The sequence below is a fragment of the Nycticebus coucang genome, chromosome 7 (genome assembly GCF_027406575.1).
Source record: "Nycticebus coucang isolate mNycCou1 chromosome 7, mNycCou1.pri, whole genome shotgun sequence".
Lineage (NCBI taxonomy): Eukaryota > Metazoa > Chordata > Mammalia > Primates > Lorisidae > Nycticebus > Nycticebus coucang.
The window spans coordinates 87,065,369-87,088,902 of NC_069786.1; the positions used below are offsets into that span (position 1 = coordinate 87,065,369).

The 23,534-nt window shown below is 37.6% G+C and overlaps 1 protein-coding gene across 2 annotated transcripts in view; it reads left to right on the forward strand.

Annotated features, from left to right (window-relative positions):
- C7H2orf88 (chromosome 7 C2orf88 homolog) overlaps positions 1–23,534 on the forward strand; it is a 31,754-nt gene extending 8,220 nt beyond the window's left edge. For both annotated transcript variants that reach the window (XM_053598217.1, XM_053598216.1), the window contains exon 2: positions 18,613–23,534. In XM_053598217.1, the coding sequence (XP_053454192.1) occupies positions 18,777–19,070 (294 nt within the window). In that variant the 5' untranslated portion in view covers positions 18,613–18,776 and the 3' untranslated portion in view covers positions 19,071–23,534. The remainder of the gene's footprint in view (positions 1–18,612) is intronic.

The following is a 23,534-nucleotide window of genomic DNA, read 5'->3' on the forward strand; positions in this document are numbered from 1 at the left end:
AAATAGAAAAACTAGCTGGATGTTATGGCAGCTGCCTCTAGTCCCAGCTACTTGGGAGGCTGAGGCAGGAGAATCACTTGAACCTGAAGTTTGAGGTTGCTATGAGCTGGGTAGGCTGAGGCCATGGCACTCTAGCCTGGGCAACATAGTGAGACTGTCTCAAAAAAAATTAACTTGGCACAGCTGATCTCACCTGCTATTCTAAGGTTAATCATATATCTGCTTAACCATTGACTTGCATTAATGGTTAACAATGTTGAAACTTTGTTTCCTCTTTATGAATCAACTATGTTATTAGGAGATACTGAAATTATATAAAACTTATTTGTTCTTCAGTGGTATATAGGCTTGGATTGTAATTGCCTTTTAAGATTCTATCATGTATTTAAACAGCTCCTACCGTGAATAGTAGATGCTTCACACAAAACTCTTTTTCCCCTTTAGCTATGACTTTTTTTTTTTTGAGACAGAGTCACTCCGTCGCCCTCTGTAGAGTACTGTAGTGTCACAGCTCACAGCAATCTCCAGCTCTTGGGCTTAGGCGATTCTCTTGCCTCAGCCTCCGAGTAGTTGGGACTACAGGCACCCACCACAACACCTGGCTATTTTTTGTTGCAGTTTGGCCAGGGCTGGGTTTGAACCTGCCACCTCCATATATGGGGCCAGCGCCTACTCACTGAGCCACACGTGCCGCCCTAGCTATGACTTTTTTAAAGGATCATTCATTATAAATCTTAAGAGGCTTCTCTGGGATGGAAACTATAGAGCTAAAATCTGATTGAGTTAACACTGTGGGGGCAGTTTACTAATTCCATTCTATTAGGGCAACTGCAACTTCTCTCAGCATTTAATGAGCAATTCCATTAGAAAGCTAGTTACTAGAGCAAGTAATTAACAAGAATTAACTTCAGGATTGGGGTGGAGGATCTATACATTCATGAATGGGAGGAAAGGGCCTGGTGCCGTGGCTCACGCCTGTAATCCTAACACTCTGGGAGGCCAAGATGGGTGGATTGCTTGAGCTCGGGAGTTTGAGACCAACAAGACAAGAACAAGATTCCATATCTAAAAACCAGCCAGACATTGTGGCAGGTGCCGGTAGTCCCAGCTATGCAGGAAGCTGAGACAAGAGGATTGCTTGAGCCTAGGAGTTGGTGGTTGCTGTGACAATGACACCATGGCACTCTACCAAGGGCAACATAGTGAGACTCTGTCTAAAAAAATAAAAATAAAAACCTGGTAAAATAAAAAAAAAAGAAGAAGAAGAATGGGAAGAAGTTTGAAATTTAAAAAACATAAGCTGTGAGCTCAGAGCCCATAGCTCAGTGGTTAGGGTGCTGGCCACATGCACACAAAACTCTTTTTCCCCTTTAGCTATGACTTTTTGACGTAGTGAGACTCTGTCTCAAAAAAGAAAAAAAAGCCATCAGCTGTGATTGGAGCAACTATTATTCCAGGAAGAGCCTGGAATTAGCAGCAGGAGCTTTCTCTAGGTCAGTTTCCTCAGCAGGTGGAAATAGCCAGACCTATCTATTTCATCTATTAGTTGGGAAGAGATGGTAAATATAATATAAATTAGTCAGCAGAAGTGATAAATAATTGAAGAGCAGTCATCTTCTATCCTTGATAGAAGCACGCTGGCTAAACCAGCTGAAGGTTCAGCATAAATATTTTACTATTGAGATATTCTGAGGTCCTATAGAAAATCTAGAAATATGATCAAACTAAAGATTGGAGGGGTGAAGTATTTTTAATCTAGTTCTTTGGATAAGGTTATACTTTCTCTCCATTCCACCTCTCATGGCCACAGGTTCAGAAATAGCATCATAGAAGACAAAGGACTCTCATATCCAGTTTCCAATTTGGTTTCTTTTTTATTGCCATCAGTCTAAATCAAAGCACTCAAGGAAGTGAGAAAGCCCTTGAAGTGGCAGCGGAGGGTAGGAGTAGGTTTGCTCTTCTGTAGGTCCAGAATAATAGGACTGCTGAGTTTGGGCTGGTTTTAGGCCAGCGTACAAAGGAAACAAGAAACAAACATCGGAGGCATGTGGAGCAGTGAGCTGGTCTGTGCTCTGGATGCTGCCCAATCAGTCAGACCTGGAACTTTAGACTCATTTTAAAATTCAGTGCGACTGATTTCAAGCAGGCAGTCATTTTAAGGCACAAATATCAGTCCCCTGAATTTAGGTGTCCTAGAATGTTCTCAAAAATTATTCTGTATATTTTATTAGAGTAAGAGTTACAGTGGAATACAGTACACAGATGTTAAATCTGGCAAATTTTAACAAACATATACTTCATATAGCCAGCACCCCAATCAAGATATAGAACATTTCCATCACCTAGAAAGTTCTTTCATGATCCCTTCCAAGCAGTCCTTACTAGCTCCCATTGAAAGCAGAACACTATTATGACTTCAATTCATATAGTTAGTATTGTCCAATCTTGAGATTTATATGACTATGATCAGTCTTTGCTACCTGGCCCAACATGTTCCTGAGATTTTAGGCAGTATGTCTGAGATTCATCTGCCTTTGCACGTATCAATAGTTCTTTCTTTTTTTTTTACTGTGAAGTACTATTCCATTTTAAGGATATCTTCAATTTGTTTATCCATTTACCTGCTTATGGGCATTTGCATTGCACCAGCTTTGGTTATTATGAATAAAGTTGTTATGGACATTGGTATATAAGTTTTTTTTAACAGATATATAATTCCCTTTGTCTTAGATAAATACATAGAAATGAAACGGCTAGTGCACAGGGTAAGTTAACTTTATGAGAAACACCTAACCAGTTCTTTAAGTTGGCTGTATCATTTTATACTCCCACCAGCAGTATACGCATTCCACATCCTCAGCAGCAGTAAGTGTTGTGGGCTTTTTAATTTTAGCAAATTCCATGGGTAATGGTATTGCAGTGTTTGAAAATAACTTGTTTATTTTTAATGTATATACAATAAAATTGACTTTATTTTGGAGACTAGTTCTGAGTTTTAATACACGTATAGAGTTGTTATGGCCACCACCACAATTGGGTTTTGTCAGCCCAAACCAGCTTCCTCCCACTGCCGCTTTGTAGTCACAGCTACTCGGACCCCAACCCCTGTCAGCCGCTGATGTAATCTGCCTCTATATAGTTTACCACGTCCAGGATGGCATATCAATAGACTCATATAGTGATAGCCTTCTGAGACTAGCTTCTTCATTCAGCATGCCTCTAAGAATTATCCATATTGATCAACATGGTTGTTTCCAACTTTTGGCAATTATGAATATGGCTCTGACAGACATTTGTGTAAAGATTTTATGTGAACACAAATTTTCCTTTCTCTAGGGCAAATACCTAGGAGTGGGATTGGTGGGTCATGTGATAGGTAGTTGTTTCAGCTGCATAAGAAACTGCCAAACTGTTTTCCTACTAGTAGCTGTGTCATTTTGCATTCCCACCAGCAAAGTGTGAGAGTTCAGTCACTCAGCATACTCACCAGCACTTGATACTGTTTTTATTTTACCCAATCAAATAGATGTGTAGAGTTATCTTATGGTTTTTATTTGCATTTCCCTGGTAGCTAATGATGTTGAGCAACTTTCATGTACTTATTTACTATTCATAGGAAGTGTTGGGTGAAATGTCTGCCTAAACCTTTTATTTGTTTTCTAAACTGGGTACTTTGTTTTCTTGCTGTTGAATTTTGATAGTTCTTTATATACTCTAGACTAGTAGTTCTCGACCTTCCTAATGCTCCGGCCCTTTAATACAGTGCCTGTGGGTTGTGGCCCACAGGTTGAGAACTGCTGCTCTAGACTCAAGTCATTTATAGGATAGGTGATTTGCAAATATATACATATATTTTTTTTATTTGCTGGTCTTTTCATCCCCTTAACTATGTTTTTTCTAGAGCAAAAGTTTTCAGTTTTGAGTTGGTCCACTTTTTCTTTTCTGGTTCATGCTTTTCATCTTGAACTAAGTTCATGCTTTTCATCTAAGAACTAAGTTCATCTAAGAACTCTTTGCCTAACCAAGATCATAAATACTGTCGTCTTTTACGTCTTCCAGTTTTACATTTTTAATTTAGATCTATCCCTTTTGAGTTAGTTTTTGTGTAAAATATAAGGTGCAAGTACATTTGGGGTGGGGAGGGCATATGAATATCCACTTGTTTCAACCCCATTTGTTGAAAAAATTATGCATTTTGCATTTCTTTGTACATTTGATCAAAAATCAATTGACCATATGTGTATGGCTTGATGTCTTGACTCTATTCTGTCCCACAGATTTGTGTCTAGCCTTTTGGTCAATAGCATTATCTGATTAGTATAGTTTGATAGTCATTCTTAAAATTAGTAATAGGAGTACTCCAACTTTGTTCTTCTTTCTCAAAATGTTGGCTATTCAAGTTTCTTTGTATTTCCATATACAATTTATTGACAGAATCAGTTGGGGTGTGTGTGTGATATCTACACACACAAATCCTGCTGGGATTTTGATTGGAATTTTAGAATCAGGCAGTCACTGTCTACAGAAAGGCCTGCTGGAGTTACGCTGAATGTATACATCTATTTGGGGGCAATTGACATAATATTGTCTTCCAGATCATGACCAGTGTTTATCTCTCTGTTTATTTAGGTTCTTTACTTTTTTTTGAGACAGAGTCTCACTATGTCACCCTGGGTAGAGTGCTGTGGCGTGACAGCTCACAGCAACCTCAAACTCTTCGGCTTAAGCTTTTCTCTTGCCTCAGCCTCCCAAGTAGCTGGGACTATGGGTGCCCGCCACAATGCTGGGCTATTTTGTTGTTGCAGTTGTCTTTGTTTAGCAGGCCCGGGCCGTTTGAACCCGCCAGCCTCAGTGTATATGGCTGTAATCACTGTGCTATGGGCGCCGAGCCTAGATTCTTTACTTTTTGCTGGTAACAATTTGTATTTTTCATGTTCAACATATGTGACATACACAATGTAGTTTTCTTTTATATATTTGTTGAATTTATCCCTAAATATTCATATTTTTGATGTTAAAAATGGCAATAATGTCATCATGTTCTAAGTATATAGAAATAAAACCAATTTTTACATATCACTTTTATATGTTGAGACCTTACTAAAATTACTTGTTCTAGTAATTTTTTTAGTATAATCCTTAGGATTTTCTACATGTAGAAAAATTAACTCAAAAGGGATAGATCTAAATGTAATCATGTCATCTATAAATAAAGTCAGTTTTCTTTCTTTTCTTTTTTTTTTTTATTGTTGGGGATTCATTGAGGTACAATAAGCCAGGTCAGTTTTCTTTCTTAATCTTTAAAAAAATTTTTTCCAGAATATTATGGGGGTACACACATTTTGGTTACATAATTCGTTTTTGTATATTTTAAATCAGAGTTATAGTTGTGTCCCGTACCCGGAAAGTGTGCAGTGCGTCCACTGGGTAGGAATTACCCATCCCCCTTCTCCCATCCTCTTGAATTTCACCAAGTTTTACTTTCTCATAAGCACAAACTGCTGATCAACTAGTTCCAATTTAGTATTGAGTAGATGTGGTGTTATTCCATTCATGTGATACTTCACTTAGAAGAATGGTTTTCCAATTCAATTCAGGTTGTTAAAAAAAGATACAGATCACCACTTTTTAAAGACTGAGTTGTATGACTGTCTTGTATGTAGCATTCATATACTACATTTTATTGATCTATTGAGGGATATTTGGGTTGTTTCCATATCTTGTCTCTCAGTGTCGAGGTTTTATTTCTTCCCTCCCTCCCCTTCTTTCCTCACACCAGGTTAGAGCTCAACAATGTTAAAAAAAAAACAAACAAAAAACATGAGAACGAACATCACTGCCTTGTACCTATCCTAGGGAAATAGTGTTCAGTCTTTCACCATTAACATTAGTTAATGTTACCAATTAATACTTTGATGAGAATTTTTATGGTGAATGAATGTGTGTTTTATAATGCCTTTTCTGTTTCTATTGTGATGATTGTCTGGTTTTTCTTTTTTTATGTTACTGTAGTGAATTACATTTACTGACTTTTGAATGTTACTCCATATTCTTTGTATTTCTGGTATAAATCCCACTTGGTCAGGATATATTATCCATATTCTATATGCTGGATTCAATTTAAAATATCTGTAAACCTGAGCTTTGTCTTTGGTCTTGGTAAAGAGGGTAATCCTAGCGTCAAATATAATAGAACAACTTTAGAAATGTTTCCTCCTCTCTTGTCTGAGGAGTTTGGGTAATATTGGTATTGCTTCTTCCTGACGTATTTGATAGAATTCTGTCATGTAGCCATTCGGGCCTGAGGGTTTCTTTCTGGAAAGTTTTAAATTATAAACTCAATTTCTTTAATTGATAATAGGGATATCAGACTTTCTTTTGTATTGTGCCAGTTTTGGTATTGGCATAAAGTTTATATTATTCCTTTGTTACCTGTTAAATGTATAATCTATAGTAGTGTCCGTTTTTATTATACATCTTGATAACGATGACTTATTTTTCTTGATCAGTCTATATAGAGATTTGTCTGTTTGAGCTTTTTAAAGGATTAGCAATCCTAATCCTTTAAGGATTGAAAATTCCATCAATTGTCTGTTTGCTTCATTAATTTCTACTCTTATCTATATTTCCTTCTACTTAATGTCGGTTCAGTTTTTCTTTTTTTAGCTTCTTAAGCTGGAAGCTTAGATCATTGATTTAAACTTTTCTGTTACAAGTATTTAAATCAGTAAATTTCCCTCTAAACTTTAATGATACTTTTCAAAATTTTTATGTTGTGGCTATTACTTGGTTGAAAATATATTTAATTTCCCTTGTGATGTCTTCTTTGCTCCATAGATTACTTAGAAACATATTGTTTAGTTTCCAGATATTGGGGCTTTCCTATCCTAGAATATTTTACTATCATTTTTTAAAAATTTAATTCTGGGGTGGTTGGAATATATACCCTTTTTTAAGATTTGAAGCCTGTGAAATCAGTTGAGACCATCATATAAGTCAGTCTGTCTTGGTGAATGTTCCATAAGCACTTTATAAGAATATATTGTTGAGTATAGAATCTTACAAATATCAATTATTAGTAACTCAAGTTGGATCAGAATGTTCAAAATGTGTATTCCTTGTTTTTTCTTTGCCTATTCTATCAGTTACTAAGAGAGTATCGTTTAAATCTCTTAACTATGTACATAGGCTTGTTTCTGTCTTTAGTTCTGTCAGTTTTTAGTTCTTCATGTATTTTGAAGCCATTATGTTGCAGACACATTTATGTTTAAAGTACCTCTTAGAGATAGAATATAGTTGGCTTATGGTTTTTTTTAAAATAAACTTTTTAAAGTGGGTTTAAGTTCACAGAAAAATTGAGCAGGAAGTACAAAGAGTTCACTGTATCCCCCCTGTGGTACGTGTGTCCCCCATTTCGAATATCCCACACCAGGGGGGTGTATTTGTCACAACTGATGAACCTACACTGACACCTCTTGATCAGTCAGCGTCCACATTATGTTACAATTTTCTCTTGGTGTTGTACAATCTATGGGTTTTGACAAATGTATAATGACATCAGTCCACCATTATAGCATCATATAGAATAGTTTCCCCACCCTAAAAATTATCTGTGTTCCACCTATTCATCTTACTTTCTTTCATAACCCTGGTACTGGTCTTTTTACTGTCTTCAAAGTCTGGCCTTTCTAAAATCTCATATAGTTGTAATCATCACACACTATGTAGCCATTCTAGATTGGCTTAATTTAGTAAAATGCATTTAAGATTCCTCTTTTCTTTTCATAGCTTGGTAACTCATCTCTTTGTAACACTGAATAACATTCCATTGTCAGATGTACCACAGTTTATCATGAAGGATGTTTTGGTTGTAAGCTTTCAATTCATGTGGGTAAATGCCAAAGAAGCACAATTACTGGATCATATGGTAAGAGTGTGTTTAGTTTTGTGAGAAACTACCAAACTATCTTCCAAAGTGACTGTACCATTTTGCATTTCACTAAGCAGTTCTGTTCATTCACTTTTTTTTTTTTTTTTTTGAGACAGAGTCTCATTTTGTCACCCTCGGAGTGTTGCGGCATCATAGCTCACAGCAACCTCAAACTTTTGGGCTCAAGCGATTCTCTTGCCTAGCTACTAGGGAGTAGCTAGGACTACAGGCGCCCACCACAATACTCGGCTATTTTTTGTTTGTTTGTTTTGTTTAGCAGACCAGGGCTGGGTTCAAACCCTCCAGCCCCGGAGTATGTGGCTGGCGCCTTAACCACTGAGCTATGGGCATCCCCTGTTCCTTCACATTCTGCTAGCATTTGGTGGTGTTAGTGTTTTGGGTTTTCACGGTTATCTCATTGTTGTTTCAATTTGCAATTCCCTAATGACATAAGATGTTGAACATTTTTGCATATGCCTATTTGCCACCTGTACATCTTCTTTGATGAAGTGTCTCTTCAGATCTTTTGCCCATTTTTTAAAATTAGATTGTTCATATTCTTATTGTTGACTTTAAGAGTTCTGTATACTTTGGGTAACAAACCTTTTATGAAATAAGGTTTTACAATATTTTTTCTCACTCTGGCGTATGTCTTCTCAGTTTCCTGACCATGTGTGGAGCAGAAGTTTTAAATTGTGGTGAAGTCCAACTTATCAATTATTCCTTTCATAGATCATGCCTTAGGTGTGGAATCTAAAAAGTCATCGACAATCCAAGGTCATCTAGATTTTCTCCTATGTTATCTTCTAGGCGTGCTATACTTTGCCTTTTATATATAGGTCTATGTTCCATTTTGAGTTAATTTTTGTGAAGGGTGTAAGATCTGTGTTTAGATGGGGGTGGGTGTGTGGATGTTTAGTTGTTCCAGAATTAATTATTGAAAAGACTGTCTTTTCTCCATTATATTGCTTTCACCAAAGATTAGTTGACTATTATTGGTGTGGTTTGGATCATGTTTTTTAACTAGTCTGATCATCTCTGCCTTTCAGTTGTATTTACTCCATTTCCTTTTGAATAATTTTCTTATATAGAAGGTAGTCATTTTGCTATTTGTTTCTAATCATTCCATTTTCTCCCCCACCCACCCGTTTTCCTCCTTTCCTGTCTTCTTCTGGGTTAAATGTATCTAATTCCTCACTGTAAGTCATATTTGCATTGCCTTTTTAGTGGTTACTCTGTTCAATTTTTAAAAAACTTTCCCCTCCCATTTTTCAGATTAGGTAAATGTATAAATTTATGTACAAATTTGCCAATTTTTCATTCACAACATTCAACATTTCATTCATTTTTCATGCTGATATGGTACATTTTAGTTCTCAAGTTTCCATTTTTATTTTATAGTTTCCATTTCTCTGAGATTCTTTATTTGGTCACTATAATTGTTTTTTTCCTTTATATTCTTGTTTATTTAAATAGCTGCCTTAAAGTTCTTTTAAGTTCTCTTAAGAAATTCTGGGTTATTGGGGGATGTTTCTAACAATTGGGATTTTTTTTCTTGATTTTGGTTCACAATTTCTTCTTTATATGGCTAATTTTTTTATTAAATCATAAACACATAGATCATGTATACATTAATGCATTTATGGAATTAGGAACGCTTACATCATACTGGTTAATATATACCTCATCTCGTTTACTTAATTATTGTGTTAAGACATTTACACTCTATACTAATAGATCTGACATGTACCCTTGCATTATGCACCATAAGTGGCTAATGTTTTAAATTTAATGATAGACATTATGAATATTTTGTAGATAGTCTGGATTATATTATTTTCCCTTAAATGGTATTGTTTATCTTTTGTTAGAGTGCACGTATTTCTGTTTGAACTTAGAATATGGCTCATAGGCTGGCTGCCTGTCTTATAACTGAATTTATATTGGAATATAACCATGCCCATTTGTTTATATATTGTCTGTGGCTACTTCTGTGCTGCAGCAGCAGAGCTAAATAGTTCTAAAGTGGACCATGTGTGCCTTAGTCCATTCAAAATGCCATAAAGAAAAAAAAGAAAAAAAAAATGCCATAAAGTAGATGTCTGTGAACAACATAAACTTACCTTGTACAGTTTTGGAGGCTGGGAAGTCCAAGATCAGGACATCAGCATATTTGATGTCTGGTCTGGGCCCACTTCCTGCTTCAAAGATAGCCAGCTTCTTACAGTGTCCTCAAACGGTGGTGGGGGCAGGGAAGTGCTCTGGGTTGCAGGGTGTCAGAAATATTCAATAATAGCAATATGGATTACAAGTCAATATTGTCTAGCTCTTTAAGAAAACATTTTCCAACCTCTGCGGTAAAGTATCCTCCCAACTCCTAAGATTATATCACATTTCTTGAGTAGTAACTTAATGCCTGAGTGTTCCACAAGATTTCTCCACTGTGGCTGAAGCTTCAAGGATTCCCAGTACTATTTAGTACTATCCTAGAATTACAAAACAGTCTGGTGATTCTACTCACAAACATTTATGTAACATTCAGTGACTTCTCTAAGTAAGTTTTTCAGGTTAACTATGTCCAATTCCCTTAATCATCCCTAACCATAGTACAAAGTAGATACTGTGCTAAGTTGTAAAATGCTGGAGATACCCAACCAAGACAATCCTCATCTTCAGGGCGTTCAGTCTAGTAAACAAGACTGAAATGAAACACATCCCTTGTTCCCTTTTTGAAATACATCTCTGAAATCAGCACAAAGCAGGGCACAAAGAGCTAAGAGAAATGAAAAGGAAGAACTGGGCACGGTGAGTCTGGGGAGATAAGACTGCAGGCATCTCTGGCTGGTGGGATCTGCCTATAATCATCCCTTTGAGGATACAGGGAGTCAGCAAGGAACTTCTGGACCCCAAGAGGAGGACAAAAACAGTGGAAAACTGGCAAGTGGTTGCGTGTGTTCGATCAACCTAATCCCACCAGCAACCATAAGTACAAACAGCAGTAAGACTGCAAACCGGAAAGGCCTTACCTGTGAACTGTTTCAGTGTTTTTGGACTTGGCACTCAGTTGAACTGCCTTTGGGAGAGCTTGAGCAGGAGTGCGGAGAACTCTGGGCATTGTCTAGGGCCCCAGACTGAGCCGATGAGCCAGAGGGAGCTAATAGTATTTGGCTGTGGGCCGCAGGGACCCATTGTGAGAGACTGCCCTGGCAAGCTCCGCCTTCAGGGTCACAGAGCAAGGATCAGGCAGGAGCTAGTAACCTAGTGATTGAGAAGCCTAAAGGAGGAGACTGAGCTGCTTAATAGCCTTAACCCTCACAGGCAGAGTGAGACTGCTTTTGGCACAGTGGAGCCTCGGGCTGTTGCCCTGGATAGAGTGCCGTGGCATCACAGCTCATAGCAACCTCAAACTCCTGGGCTTGGCGCCGCCCAGACCTCCATAAGAGCTGCACGGGACCCCCGATCAGCGACCCACAACCGCTGGGCCTCCGCCTGCCCTGACCAGGAACTGTGGGAGCCACACAACCCTGCATCCTCCCTCCTGTACCCTCCCTACCTCCACACCGGCCTGCTCATCTGGCCAGGGACTCTGGTAGCCGCGTGCCCTCCAAGCCTTCCCTGCCTCTGTGCAGAGCCCTTCTCCTGGCCAGAGACTGCTGGAGCCTTGGGCTCTCTGTGCCAAAGTCACTGGTCGCCAGGCACTCCCAAAACAGTGTGCACCACCTCCCGCCCTGTTGCTGGATCTAGGTGTGTCACACTCTGGAGCTGCTTCCACAACCAGAACTCCCTGGCTGGGGCAGCCTCAGAGAAACTACACAGGGTCAATCCCTACAAAGATCCAGCAACAATAGAGTAATCCTGCTGGGGTCTAATCTTGGAGAGACACCTCCCGAACTCTGAGGACGGCCAGAGGCAACGGTAAAAAACAATCATGAGGCGGAATCAACAGAAAAACTCTGGCAATATGAATAATCAAAGTAGATCAACTCCCCCAAGGATCAATGGGGCAGACACAGCACAAGATCTCATGCACAAACAAATAGTGAGATGTCAGAAATCAAATTCAGAATCTGGATAGCAAATAAGATCGAATTAGAATTCTAAGCAGTAACCCAAAAGATATCTCAAGAATTCAACGAGTTCAAAGACAAAATGACCAAAGATTTTGACACATTGAGACAAGAAGTTGCAGCCCTCAAAGATCTGAGAAACACAGCAGAATCCCTCAGTAACAGAATGGAGCAAGCAGAAGAAAGGATTTCTGACATTGAAGACAAAGCTTTCGAATGCTCCCAAACTCTCAAAGAGGAAGGGAAATGGAGGGCAAGAAGAGAACACTCTCTGGCTGGTGAGATCCGCCTATAATCATCCCTGGGATAATTAGAAGAAAACTAATCTAATATTCGTCTCATAGAGATCCCCAAAAGCGATGAAGTGGCTTCACAAGGCACAGAGTCTCTTCTCCATGAGATTATGAAGGAGAACTTTTCAGACATACCAAGAGATTCTGAAATACAGATAGCAGTTTCAGAACTCCAGCACGACTGGATGTCCAAATAAGACATCCCCCAGACACATCATAATCAATTTCACTAAAGTTAATCTGAAGGAGAAAATTCTGAAAGCAGCCAGACAAAAGAAAACCATCACCTACAAGGGGAAGAATATTAGAATAACTGCAGATCTCTCTGCTGAAACCTTTCAAGCTAGAAGAGGATGGTCATCGACTTTTAACCTCCTAAAACAAAATAACTTTCAACCCAGGATCCTGTATCCAGCTAAACTGAGTTTCATTTATGATGGAGAAATTAAATACTTTAATGACATTCACATGTTGAAGAAATCTGCGATAACTAAACCAGCTCTACAGGATATTCTCAGACCTATCCTTCATAAAGACCAGCTTCATCCTCCACCACAAAAGTAAACTCACCCAGAAACTTTTGATCAAATTCCAACTTCCACACTCTCAAAAGGATTAAAAATGTCCACTGGATTTTCGAAAGGCTTATCAATATTCTCAATTAATGTGAATGGTTTAAATTGTCCTCTAAAGAGGCACAGGTTGGCTGACTGGATACAAAAACTCAGGTCAGATATCTGCTGCATACAAGAATCTCATCTTACCTTAAAAGATAAATATAGACTCAAGGTGAAGGGATAGTTGCCTATATTCCAGGCAAATAGAAAGCAGAAAAAAGCAGGTGTTGCCATCCTATTCGCAAACGCAATAGGCTTTAAACCAACCAAAATAAAAAAGGATAAGGAAGGACACTTCATATTTGTTAAAGGTAACACTCAATATGATGAGATCTAAATTATTAATATTTATGCACCCAACCAGAACGCACCTCAGTTTATAGGAGAAACTAACAGACATGAGCAATTTGATTTCCTCCAGTTCCATAGTAGTTGGAAATTTTAACACCCCTTTAGCAGTGCTGGATAGATCCTCCAAAACGAAGCTAAGCAAAGAAATTTTAAATTTAAACTTAACCATTCAACATCTGGACGTAACAGACATCTACAGAGCATTTCATCCCCAAAAAACTGAATGCAATTCTTCTCATCAGCCCGTGGAACATACTCCAAAATCGACCAAATCCTAGGCCACAAACATCAGCAAATTTAAAAATATAAAAAATATTCCTTGCATATTCTCAGACCATCATGGAATTAAAGTTGAACTCAATAACAACAGGAACCTGCATACCCATACAAAAACATGGAAGCTAAACAACCTTATGCTGAAGGATAGATGGGTTACAGAAGAAATTAAGAAGGAAATCACCAAATTTTTGGAACAAAACAACAATCAAGACACGAATTACCAGAACCTCTGGGATACTGCAAAGGCAGTCCTAAGAGGGAAATTTATAGCACTGCAAGCCTTCCTCAAGAAAATGGAAAGAGAGGAAGTTAATAACTTAATGGGACGTCTCAAGCAACTAGAGAAGAAAGAATACTCCAATCCCAAACCCAGCAGAAGAAAAGAAATAACCAAAATCAGAGCAGAATCAAATGAAATTGAAAACAACAGAATTATACAACAGATCAATAAATCCAAAAGTTGGTTTTTTGAAAAGATCAATAAAATAGATAAACCTTTGGCCAACCTAACCAGGAAAAAAGGAGTAAAATCTCTAATTTCATCAATAGGAAATGGTAACGATGAAATAATAAAAGACCCCTCAGAAATTCAAAAAATCCTTAACAAATACTACAAGAAACTCTACCCTCAGAAATAGGAAAATCTGAAAGAAATCGACCAATACCTGGAAGTACACCACCTACGAAGACTTAGCCAGAATGAAGTGGAAATGTTGAACAGGCCAATATCAAGTTCTGAAATAGTATCAACTATACAAAATCTCCCTAAAATAAAAAAGCCCAGGACCAGAAGACTTTATGTCAGAATTCCACCAAACCTTTAAAGACGAACTAGTACCTATATTACTAAACCTCTTCCAAAATATAGAAAAAGAAGGAATATTATCCAACACATTCTATGAAGCAAACATAACCTTGATCCCCAAACCAAGGAAAGACCCAACAAGTAAAGAATATTATAGACTAACATCACTAATGAATATTATGCTAAAATACTCAATAAGATCCTAACAAACAGAATCCAACAACACATCAAAAAAATTATACACCACAACCAAGTGGGATTTATCCCAGGGTCTCAAGGCTGGTTCAATATACGTAAATCTATAAATGTAATTCAGCACATAAACAAACTAAAAAAAAGCACCATATGATTCTTTCAATTGATGCAGAAAAATCTTTCGATAATATACAGCATCCCTTCATAATCAGAACACTTAAGAAAATTGGTATAGAAGGGACATTTCTTAAACTAATAGAGACCATCTACAGCAAACCCACAGGCAATATCATATTGAATGGAGTTAAATTGAAATCATTTCCACTTAGATCAGGAACCAGGCAATGTTGCCCATTGTCTCCATTGCTCTTTAACATTGTAATGGAATTTTTACCCATTGCAATTAGGGAAGAAAAGGCGATCAAGGGTATCCACATAGGGTCAGAAAAGATCAAACTTTTCACTCTTCACAGATGATATGATCGTATATCTGGAAAACACTAGGGATTCTACTACAAAACTTCTAGAAGTGATCAAGGAATATAGCAATGTATCAGGCTACAATATCAACACCCATAAATCTGTAGCCTTTATACATACCAACAACAACCAAACCGAAAAAACAGTCAAGGACTCTATTCCTTTTACAGTAGTGCCAAAGAAGATGAAATATTTGGGAGTATACCTAACAAAGGACGTGAAAGATCTCTACAAAGAGAACTAGAAACTTTAAGAAAAGAAATAGCTGAAGACGTTAACAAATGAAAAAACATACCATGCTCATGGCTGGGAAGAATCAACATTGTTAAAATGTCTATACTACCCAAAGCAGTATATATTTTTAATGGAATTCCTATTAAAGCTCCATTGTCATATTTTAAAGATCTTGAAAAAATAATACATCATTTTATATGTAATCAGAAAAAACCTCGAATAGCCAAGACATTACTCAGAAATAAAAACAAAGCAGGAGGAATTACACTACCAGACCTGAGACTGTACTGTAAATCCATAGTGATCAAAACAGCATGGTACTGGCACAAAAAACAGAGAAGTAGATGTCTGTAACAGAATAGAGAACCAAGAGATGGATCCAGCTACTTACCGTTATTTGATCTTTGACAAGCCAATTAAAAACATTCAGTGGGGAAAAGATTCCCTATTTAACAAATGGTGCTGGGTAAACTGGCTGGCAACGTGTAGGAGATTGAAACTGGACCCACACCTTTCACCATTAACTAAGATAGACTCTCACTGGATAAAAGATTTAAACTTAAGACATGAAACTATAAAAAATACTTGAAGAAAGTGCAGGGAAAACTCTTGAAGGAATTGGCCTGGGTGAATATTTTATGAGGAGGACCCCCCAGGCAATTGAAGCAGTATCAAAAATACACTACTGGGACCTGATCACAAACTAAAAAGCTTCTGCACAGCCAAGAACATAGTAAGTAAAGCAAGCAGACAGCCCTCAGAATGGGAGAAAATATTTGCAGGTTATACCTCCGATAAAGGTCTAATAACCAGAATCCACAGAGAACTCAAACGTATTAGCAAAAAAAGAACTCGTGATCTCATCTCTGGGTGGGCAAGGGACTTTAAGAGAAACTTCTCTAAAGAAGACAGACGCAAAATCTACAAACACATGAAAAAAAGTTCATCATCCTTAATCATCAGAGAAATGCAAATTGAGATTATCACATAACCCCAGTAAGAGTAGCCCACATAACAAAATCCCAAAACCAGAGATGTTGGCATGGATGTGGAGAAAAGGGCACACTTCTACACTGCTGGTGGGAATGCACACTAATACGTTCCTTCTGGAAGGATGTTTGGAGAATACTTAGACCTAAAAATAGACCTGCCATTCGATCCTATAATTCCTTTACTAGGTTTATACCCAGAAGACCAAAAATCACAGTATAACAAAGACATCTGTACCAAAATGTTTATTGCAGCCCAATTCATAATTGCTAAGTCATGGAAGAAGCCCAAGTGTCCATCGACCCTCGAATGGACTAGCAAATTGTGGTACATGTATACCATGGAATATTATGCAGCCTTAAAGAAAGATGGAGACTTTACGTCTTTCATGTTTACATGGATGGAGCTGGAACATATTCTTCTTAGCAAATTATCTCAGGAATGGAAGAAAAAGTATCCAATGTACTCAGCCCTACTATGAAGCTAAATTATAGCTTTCACATGAAGACGATAACCCAACTATAGCACAAGACTATGGGGAAAGGGTCAAGAAAGGGGAAGGGAAGGGAGGGTAATGGGTGGGGCCACACCTACGGTGCATCTTAGAATGGGTACAGATGAAACTTACTAAATGCAGAATACAAATGTCTACATACAATAACTAAGAAAATGCCATGAAGGCTACATTGAACAGTCTAATGAGAACATTTCAGATTGTATATGAAAGCAGCACATTGTACCCCTTGATTGCACTAATGTACACAGCTATGACTTAACAATAAAAAAATAAAAAATAAATAAAAAGTAAATAAAAAATAAAATACAAGAATCCACCTTAAAAAGAAAAAAAAAGAAATGAAAAAGAAGGAGCATATTTCCTTTCTATCCCTCATGTCACCCTTATTAGGGGTAGGCAGCAAATAGACTATTATGTGTGGAATTGGGTAAAATTTATAGAAATCTAAAGAATATATAGCAGTAGACCTGACAAACATCTTTAATTGCAAACTATTACAAAATGAATTAAGTGCATGCTTTTACATCCTTAAAATCAGTGGTTTTAGAAACAAGTCAACTGAATTTTATGAATTTTTATAGCTATGTTTTTAGTACAAAAACTACAGTATAATTAAGAACCATTAAACTCATTCAAAGAGACTGCGTGCACAGCCAGACTTCCCTATAGTGGTGGTGTTTTATATTGTTTTAATTATCCTTAAGTTTGTTCTTTCTTTTTCTTTTTTTTAAGTCCTTTCTTAAGAGACGTTCATTCAATGACAACATCCACTTGGGAAACGTAGAAGGCACATCACAAGCATTGTAGCCTGCTTACTTTCCAAATATCAAACAAGGGGAAGAATGAGATATTTAAGAGGAAAAAAATCTTTAAGCTTATCTTAAATTCATTTGAGTTTTTCATATAATTTCATAGGGAATATTTAATTCTTAAGAAAAAACAAGTGGCAGGTGGTGGCCTTACCTCATTGGGTGGGGCACTAGTCATGTACACTGAGGCTCTCAGATTCAAACCCAGCCTAAGCCAGCTAAAACAACAATGACAACTGCAACAAAACAAAAATTGCCAGGCGTTGTGGTGGGTGCCTATAGTCCCAGCTACTTAGAACACTGAGGCAACAGAATCGCTTAAGGCTAAGAGTTTGAGATTGCTGTGAGCTGTGACGCCACGACATTCTACCAAGGGTGACAGGTTGAGTCTCAAAAAAAGAAAAAGAAAAGAAAAAAACAGTGGCTTTGCTATGTCTAAGCTGTGTTGTTTAGAGCTGGCACTAGTGTCAAACCATCATTTTTTACTACTCTTTAAGTTGTAAATATCTGGCCAGGGGACAAAGCCTGACTCTAATAGCAGTCCGAGATATGTAGGCTTATAAAGTTTGGGGCAGGAGCAGAGTTTGATATGCTTATTTCCTTTGGCAGTATAGATTAAGGGCCAGATAGTAAATATTTTAAGCGTTGTGGGCCACATGCTCTGCCTCTGTAGCATGAAAGCAGCCACAGACAATATATAAACAAATGAGCAGGGCTGTGTTCTGATAAACTTTATTTACAAAAACAGACAGCTGGGATTTCGATCCAAGATCTATCATGTGCTGATCCTTGGTATAAATAAATTAAGCTAGCAAAAGTTTAATTGTAACAGTTTTATAAAATTTTCAAGATCTTGAAAGCAATGATTTCCTTTGTTGTAAACTGTCATTTTTGTTGACTGTTTTTTCCTATTGTAAGATAAAATTATTGTTTCCTCACAATTCCTCCACATTACCAAAGGCGTAAAAGGACTTTGACATGCCACTGAATTATGCATTATTTTGTATTCTATAATTTTAAAATGAAACCTTCTTTCTCTTGACAGATAAACACTACACGTGAAGAGTGCTGAAAGAGAACACTGATTACTAGAGTGACCGGAGAGGAGAGCGCTGGTCCCCATCACGTGGCTGAACTCTCACTGTTTTCCAAAGATGCTGAAGTAGTCTTTGCTGCTGCTCTCCTTCATCCGTCAAAGCTCTTTACAGCATGGGGTGTATGAAATCAAAGCAAACTTTCCCCTTTCCTACCCCACTGGAAGCTGAGAAGCAGCATGAGAATGAAGGCAGCATTAGGCCAGAAGAGAGACCAAAGATGGCGTCTTCACCTGGTGTCAAAGAGGAAGCAAAGGGGCCCTCGGGGACCAGTACTGTGGTCCTTGAGTATGCACACCGCCTGTCCCAGGAAATCTTGCGTGATGCCTTGAAGCAATGGGCATTCGCTAACGTCGAGTACTCTGACTTCCCCTACATTGAGAGTGAGGACACTAATGCTGTAGGATGATGACACTTCCTTGACTGGGGACAGTTGGTGCTAGCTTAAATACATGAAACAAAAGCAAAAACTGGTGTGAATAAGTACAAATAGCTCCCATCTGGATATAAAAACATGTCTATGATAATGTTACCAGTGTAAGAATACCTAAGATGAAATGCATTTTGAGCAGTTCTATGTTAACAGCACTTTCTCTCTGTTTGGTCTTAGATTTTAGTTATTTCAAGGGCTGAATGGAGGTCCTATGGCACCCAGTAATAAGTGGTACCATCACAGCACTTTTTCCTGAGGTAGTAATGACATCACCAAAGAAAATGTTGAAGAATAAGCGCCCCAAGTTCCAAATGGTTAAAGACATAAATTTTCATTAATTTATATCTTTAAAAAAGCACATACATAAAAAAGTTTCTCAGAATGCCTTGGCAAGGGAATGACACTCAAGCCATAGTGATAAACAATGGTTCTTATTTGTCAAAACCATTTGTATCAAGGATTTGCACTTCTTTACACACAGATGATCTAGCATTAGAAAGCAACCCATGTAGAAGTGGTCCACCTCAAGCCCTGTCTCTAAAAAATAATTTATTTTTGCAGATGAAAAGCATAACCACCACCTTGAACCTCAGGGTCCTAACTAACTACAGTTGTTACTAAATGACTTAAGACTTTGCGTATAAAGCCATTTTAAAGAGATAACAATTTATAGAAGCCATGACATTGTTTATTGCATCGAGGTAATAAGCCCAGCCATATAATGATACAAAGACAAGAAGTATAGCTACCTTTTATAATTAGCAATCCAGTGACTCTTAAGCATCCTACTTGTAAAGTAGAAAGCAGAACATGGTGTCAGTACTAATTGTGTATGAAGCTTTACTGCCTCAGATGCAGAGGACTGGAATATAGCCCAGTTTCTGTTCTCAGTTTTTTTTTTTTAATTGCTAATGGGGCAGTCACTATTTAAATTATGATGGGACCAGATAATTAATGCATGAGGATTTATAGTAGTATTACAAAACAGAAAAGACAGAACACTTCCTCAAGGAAGTATTGTCTATTTTTTTAGTGGTAACATATGCCTATAGGACATTGATAGCCATCTCCCATACTATTTTTATAAGTCTGGGTACCTTGGAGGAAGGGGCAGCTCATTTTCTTTTTTACCATCATAACACCCACATACATGCACACTTTTTTTTTTTTTTAAAGAATAAGTACTGATTGAAGATCAGTAGTAAAAAAATATTTGGGAAGGGGGAAAAGACTTAACTTGTAGGAAAACTGGCACTGAGTTTCTAGAATAATCTTTTTATGAAAATTTGCTACACATAAAGTTTAAATGGAAAAGGTTATTTAATCCCATGTATGAGGTCTGATAAGTTTGCAAACTTGTCACCATGCGTTTACATTGGCAGTACTGTGAAAACTTGGTAAATTGTCATAACCTTGACGTGTCAGTGTTTCACAGTTGTGTTCATGTTGACGTGTGGTGGTATCTTGCTGAGTAGCATTCATTGTTGCGTGTTTTTGTGTGCCATTGTGGGAATGTTGAAGCTTGAATTAGAGCAATGAACAAACATCCGTAAATTTCTTCTTAAACTTGGTAAGAGTGGAAGTGAAATCAGGAACACAGTAGTCAAAGTTTATAGGAAAATGCTATGATGAAAATGGCAGTGTTACCGATGGATTAAATATTTTCTGAGAGAAATGTCACTGGTGAGGAGCGGTCAGGGCAGCCAGTAACCAGCAAAACTGATGAAAACACTGCAAAAATTCATCAAATTGTGCAGCATAGCAGACCAAGTAAATATCAACAGAAAAAGAACAAAATCTTAACTGAAAATCTCGGCATAACGAAGGTGTGGTTCTTGCGTCATGACAATGCACTAGCTCACACCACATTGCGTATGAGGGAGCTTTTAACCAGTAAACAAATAACAGTATTGGAACACCCTCCCTGCTCTCCTATCTGGCACCCCAAGAACCTTTTTTCCTTACCTAAAGATAAAGGAAATATTGAAAGGATGACATTTTGATGACATTCAAGACATCAAGGGTAATACAATGATAGCACTGATGGCTACGCCAGAAAAAAGAGTTTATTTGTTTTGAAGGGTGGATTAGGCACTGGAGTCAGTGCATAGCTTCCCAAGGGGAGTAGTTCAAAGGTGACCTAAGTGATATTCAGCAGTGAGGTATGTAGCACTTTTTCTAGGATGAGTCGCAGACTTAATTGTCAGACCTCGTAAGTTCATTTTATTAACACACCATTGTTGATAAAACCTAAACAAAGGCAGAGGAAGGCCTGATCTCTTTAATGAGATTAAATACATATTTGACATTGTAAGCAAGCAGGAATGCAACCTCCAATTTTAACAACTTTTAACTTTGAAATGCGCAGAGTAAATTGTCCAAATTACATGAACAAAGTTACTTTTTTTTTTTTTGTGGTTTTTTGCCGGGGCTGGGTTTGAACCCGCCACCTCCGGCATATGGGACCAGCGCCCTAGTCCTTGAGCCACAGGCGCGGCCCTGAACAAAGTTACTTGAAATGAATACTATGCCATCTTTTCAGTTGCCTTTGGACACATCATTCAGCTTTAATTCTATTGATACCTAGTCCTACAATTTGTACTGTCTTATTGTACTTTCAATCTAGCGATTTATATTAATGTAATAGAAAAACAACCATTCATGTTCATACAAGAATCTGAAGTCATCAGACTAAGGGCACAAAGTTTCCCATAAGTATAAAACATTTCCAGGTCATGAAGGGAAGTTTAGGTTTTGAGGGTTTACCCAGATACGGTGATTTCTCATTCATTTTATCTCATGACATTTGCTGCAAAGTTATTTTTTGTTTAAAAGAAATAATTAGGGATATGCAATAATAAGTACTATGGTGAAGACACAAAGCCACATAAAGCATGTCCCGTTACAGTTTTTAGTTTACAAAGGGATAATGACGAGTGGATTTTGGTGGTATCTAACATTTTAACTTCAGGTTCCTTCTCTGCCCAGAGTCCCTCCCTCACGGGGATAACAAGGATGCCCCCCAGATCTGTATCTACAAGAAGTCTAATCTCTATTGCTACCATCTCTCAGCAACTATGGCAGCATAGTTTTGTCACTGAGAACCACCTCCTTGCCCTGGAATCATTTTAATAGAGTGTCATATCTTGTGTACAGTATTGCCAGGAGACTTATCCAGGGGTCTTCAAACTGCGGCCCGCAGGCCACATGAAGACGGTGTGATTGTATTTGTTCCCATTTGTTTTTTTACTTCAAAATAAGATATGTGCAGTGTGCATAGGAATTTGTTCATAGTTTTTTTTTTTTTAAACTATAGTCCGGCCATCCAACGGTCTGAGGGACAGTGAATTGGCCCCCTGTTTAAAAAGTTTGAGGACGCCTGGACTTATCTTTAAATTATGTGCTTCATTATATGTCAGCATAGGAACAAGGAACCACAAGACTTGCATAATCAGTAAGCTGATGGATAAACCAAGTTGGGGACAGGTAGAAGAGAGCTGAATAAACAAACTTGTATGACATGTGATAGTTGTCTCATCACAATGTACTTTGCCCTTGATAATAAGAAAGATGAGAATTATCTTCGATAGGATAATTAGCCTTCTTTCATACCTTTATATTGTAATATTGGCTTTACTACATTTTGAAGGTCTTTCATGAACAATAAAGAGTAGTAGGTCTGTTGAGAAGGAAGGAAACATAAAACAGAAGACTGAATGAAATATTAGCTACTGGAAAGGCAAATGTGGAACATCCAGAGCAAGGGCACAACAAAGAACCTCCAGGTGGCAACTGTGGAAGCAACTATCAGAGAGAATAAATGTGCCAATTCCTATTTACAGAGACTCACAAAACCCCACACACATGCTTCACTGCTGCCTTCCCCAATTGGCCTCTTATGCTGTTACATTTCAGTTACAAGCCTTTAATCCAAGAATTCTCCACTTTTAGTTGCCTTATCAGTTCTCTGCAGACTGCCTATGATTATTAGCACTTAAAGCACAATTTTGAGGGCACCAAAAAAATTATCATTTTGTTTCGAGTTGCCTTATTAGTATTAAAAACAGACATACTGAATAAAGTAGCATAATGTTCATATCCTACTCAATATCATTGGTGTTTTATGAGATAGAGGAACTATACTTTTGTATTATAGTTTTAGAAATCAAAAGTTAGGGATGCTTCAGATGTAATGTCAAGGAATAGTAATTTAAAAACAAATACATTGCTTAATCGTAAAACCCTCGTCCTACATCTGGATAACCAAATAGGATATGTCTTCCTTGGCATTGTGGGCTCAGAGCACTAGCTGCATCTTAATTTACAGAACTCAAGTTTTGTTAGCAGATTCTCTTCTCTGTAAGACTTAACTATGAAGTGGTATATTTTTTCCACATATTTTTGTGAAAACATTTTTGTAACTACAATAAAAATCCAGTT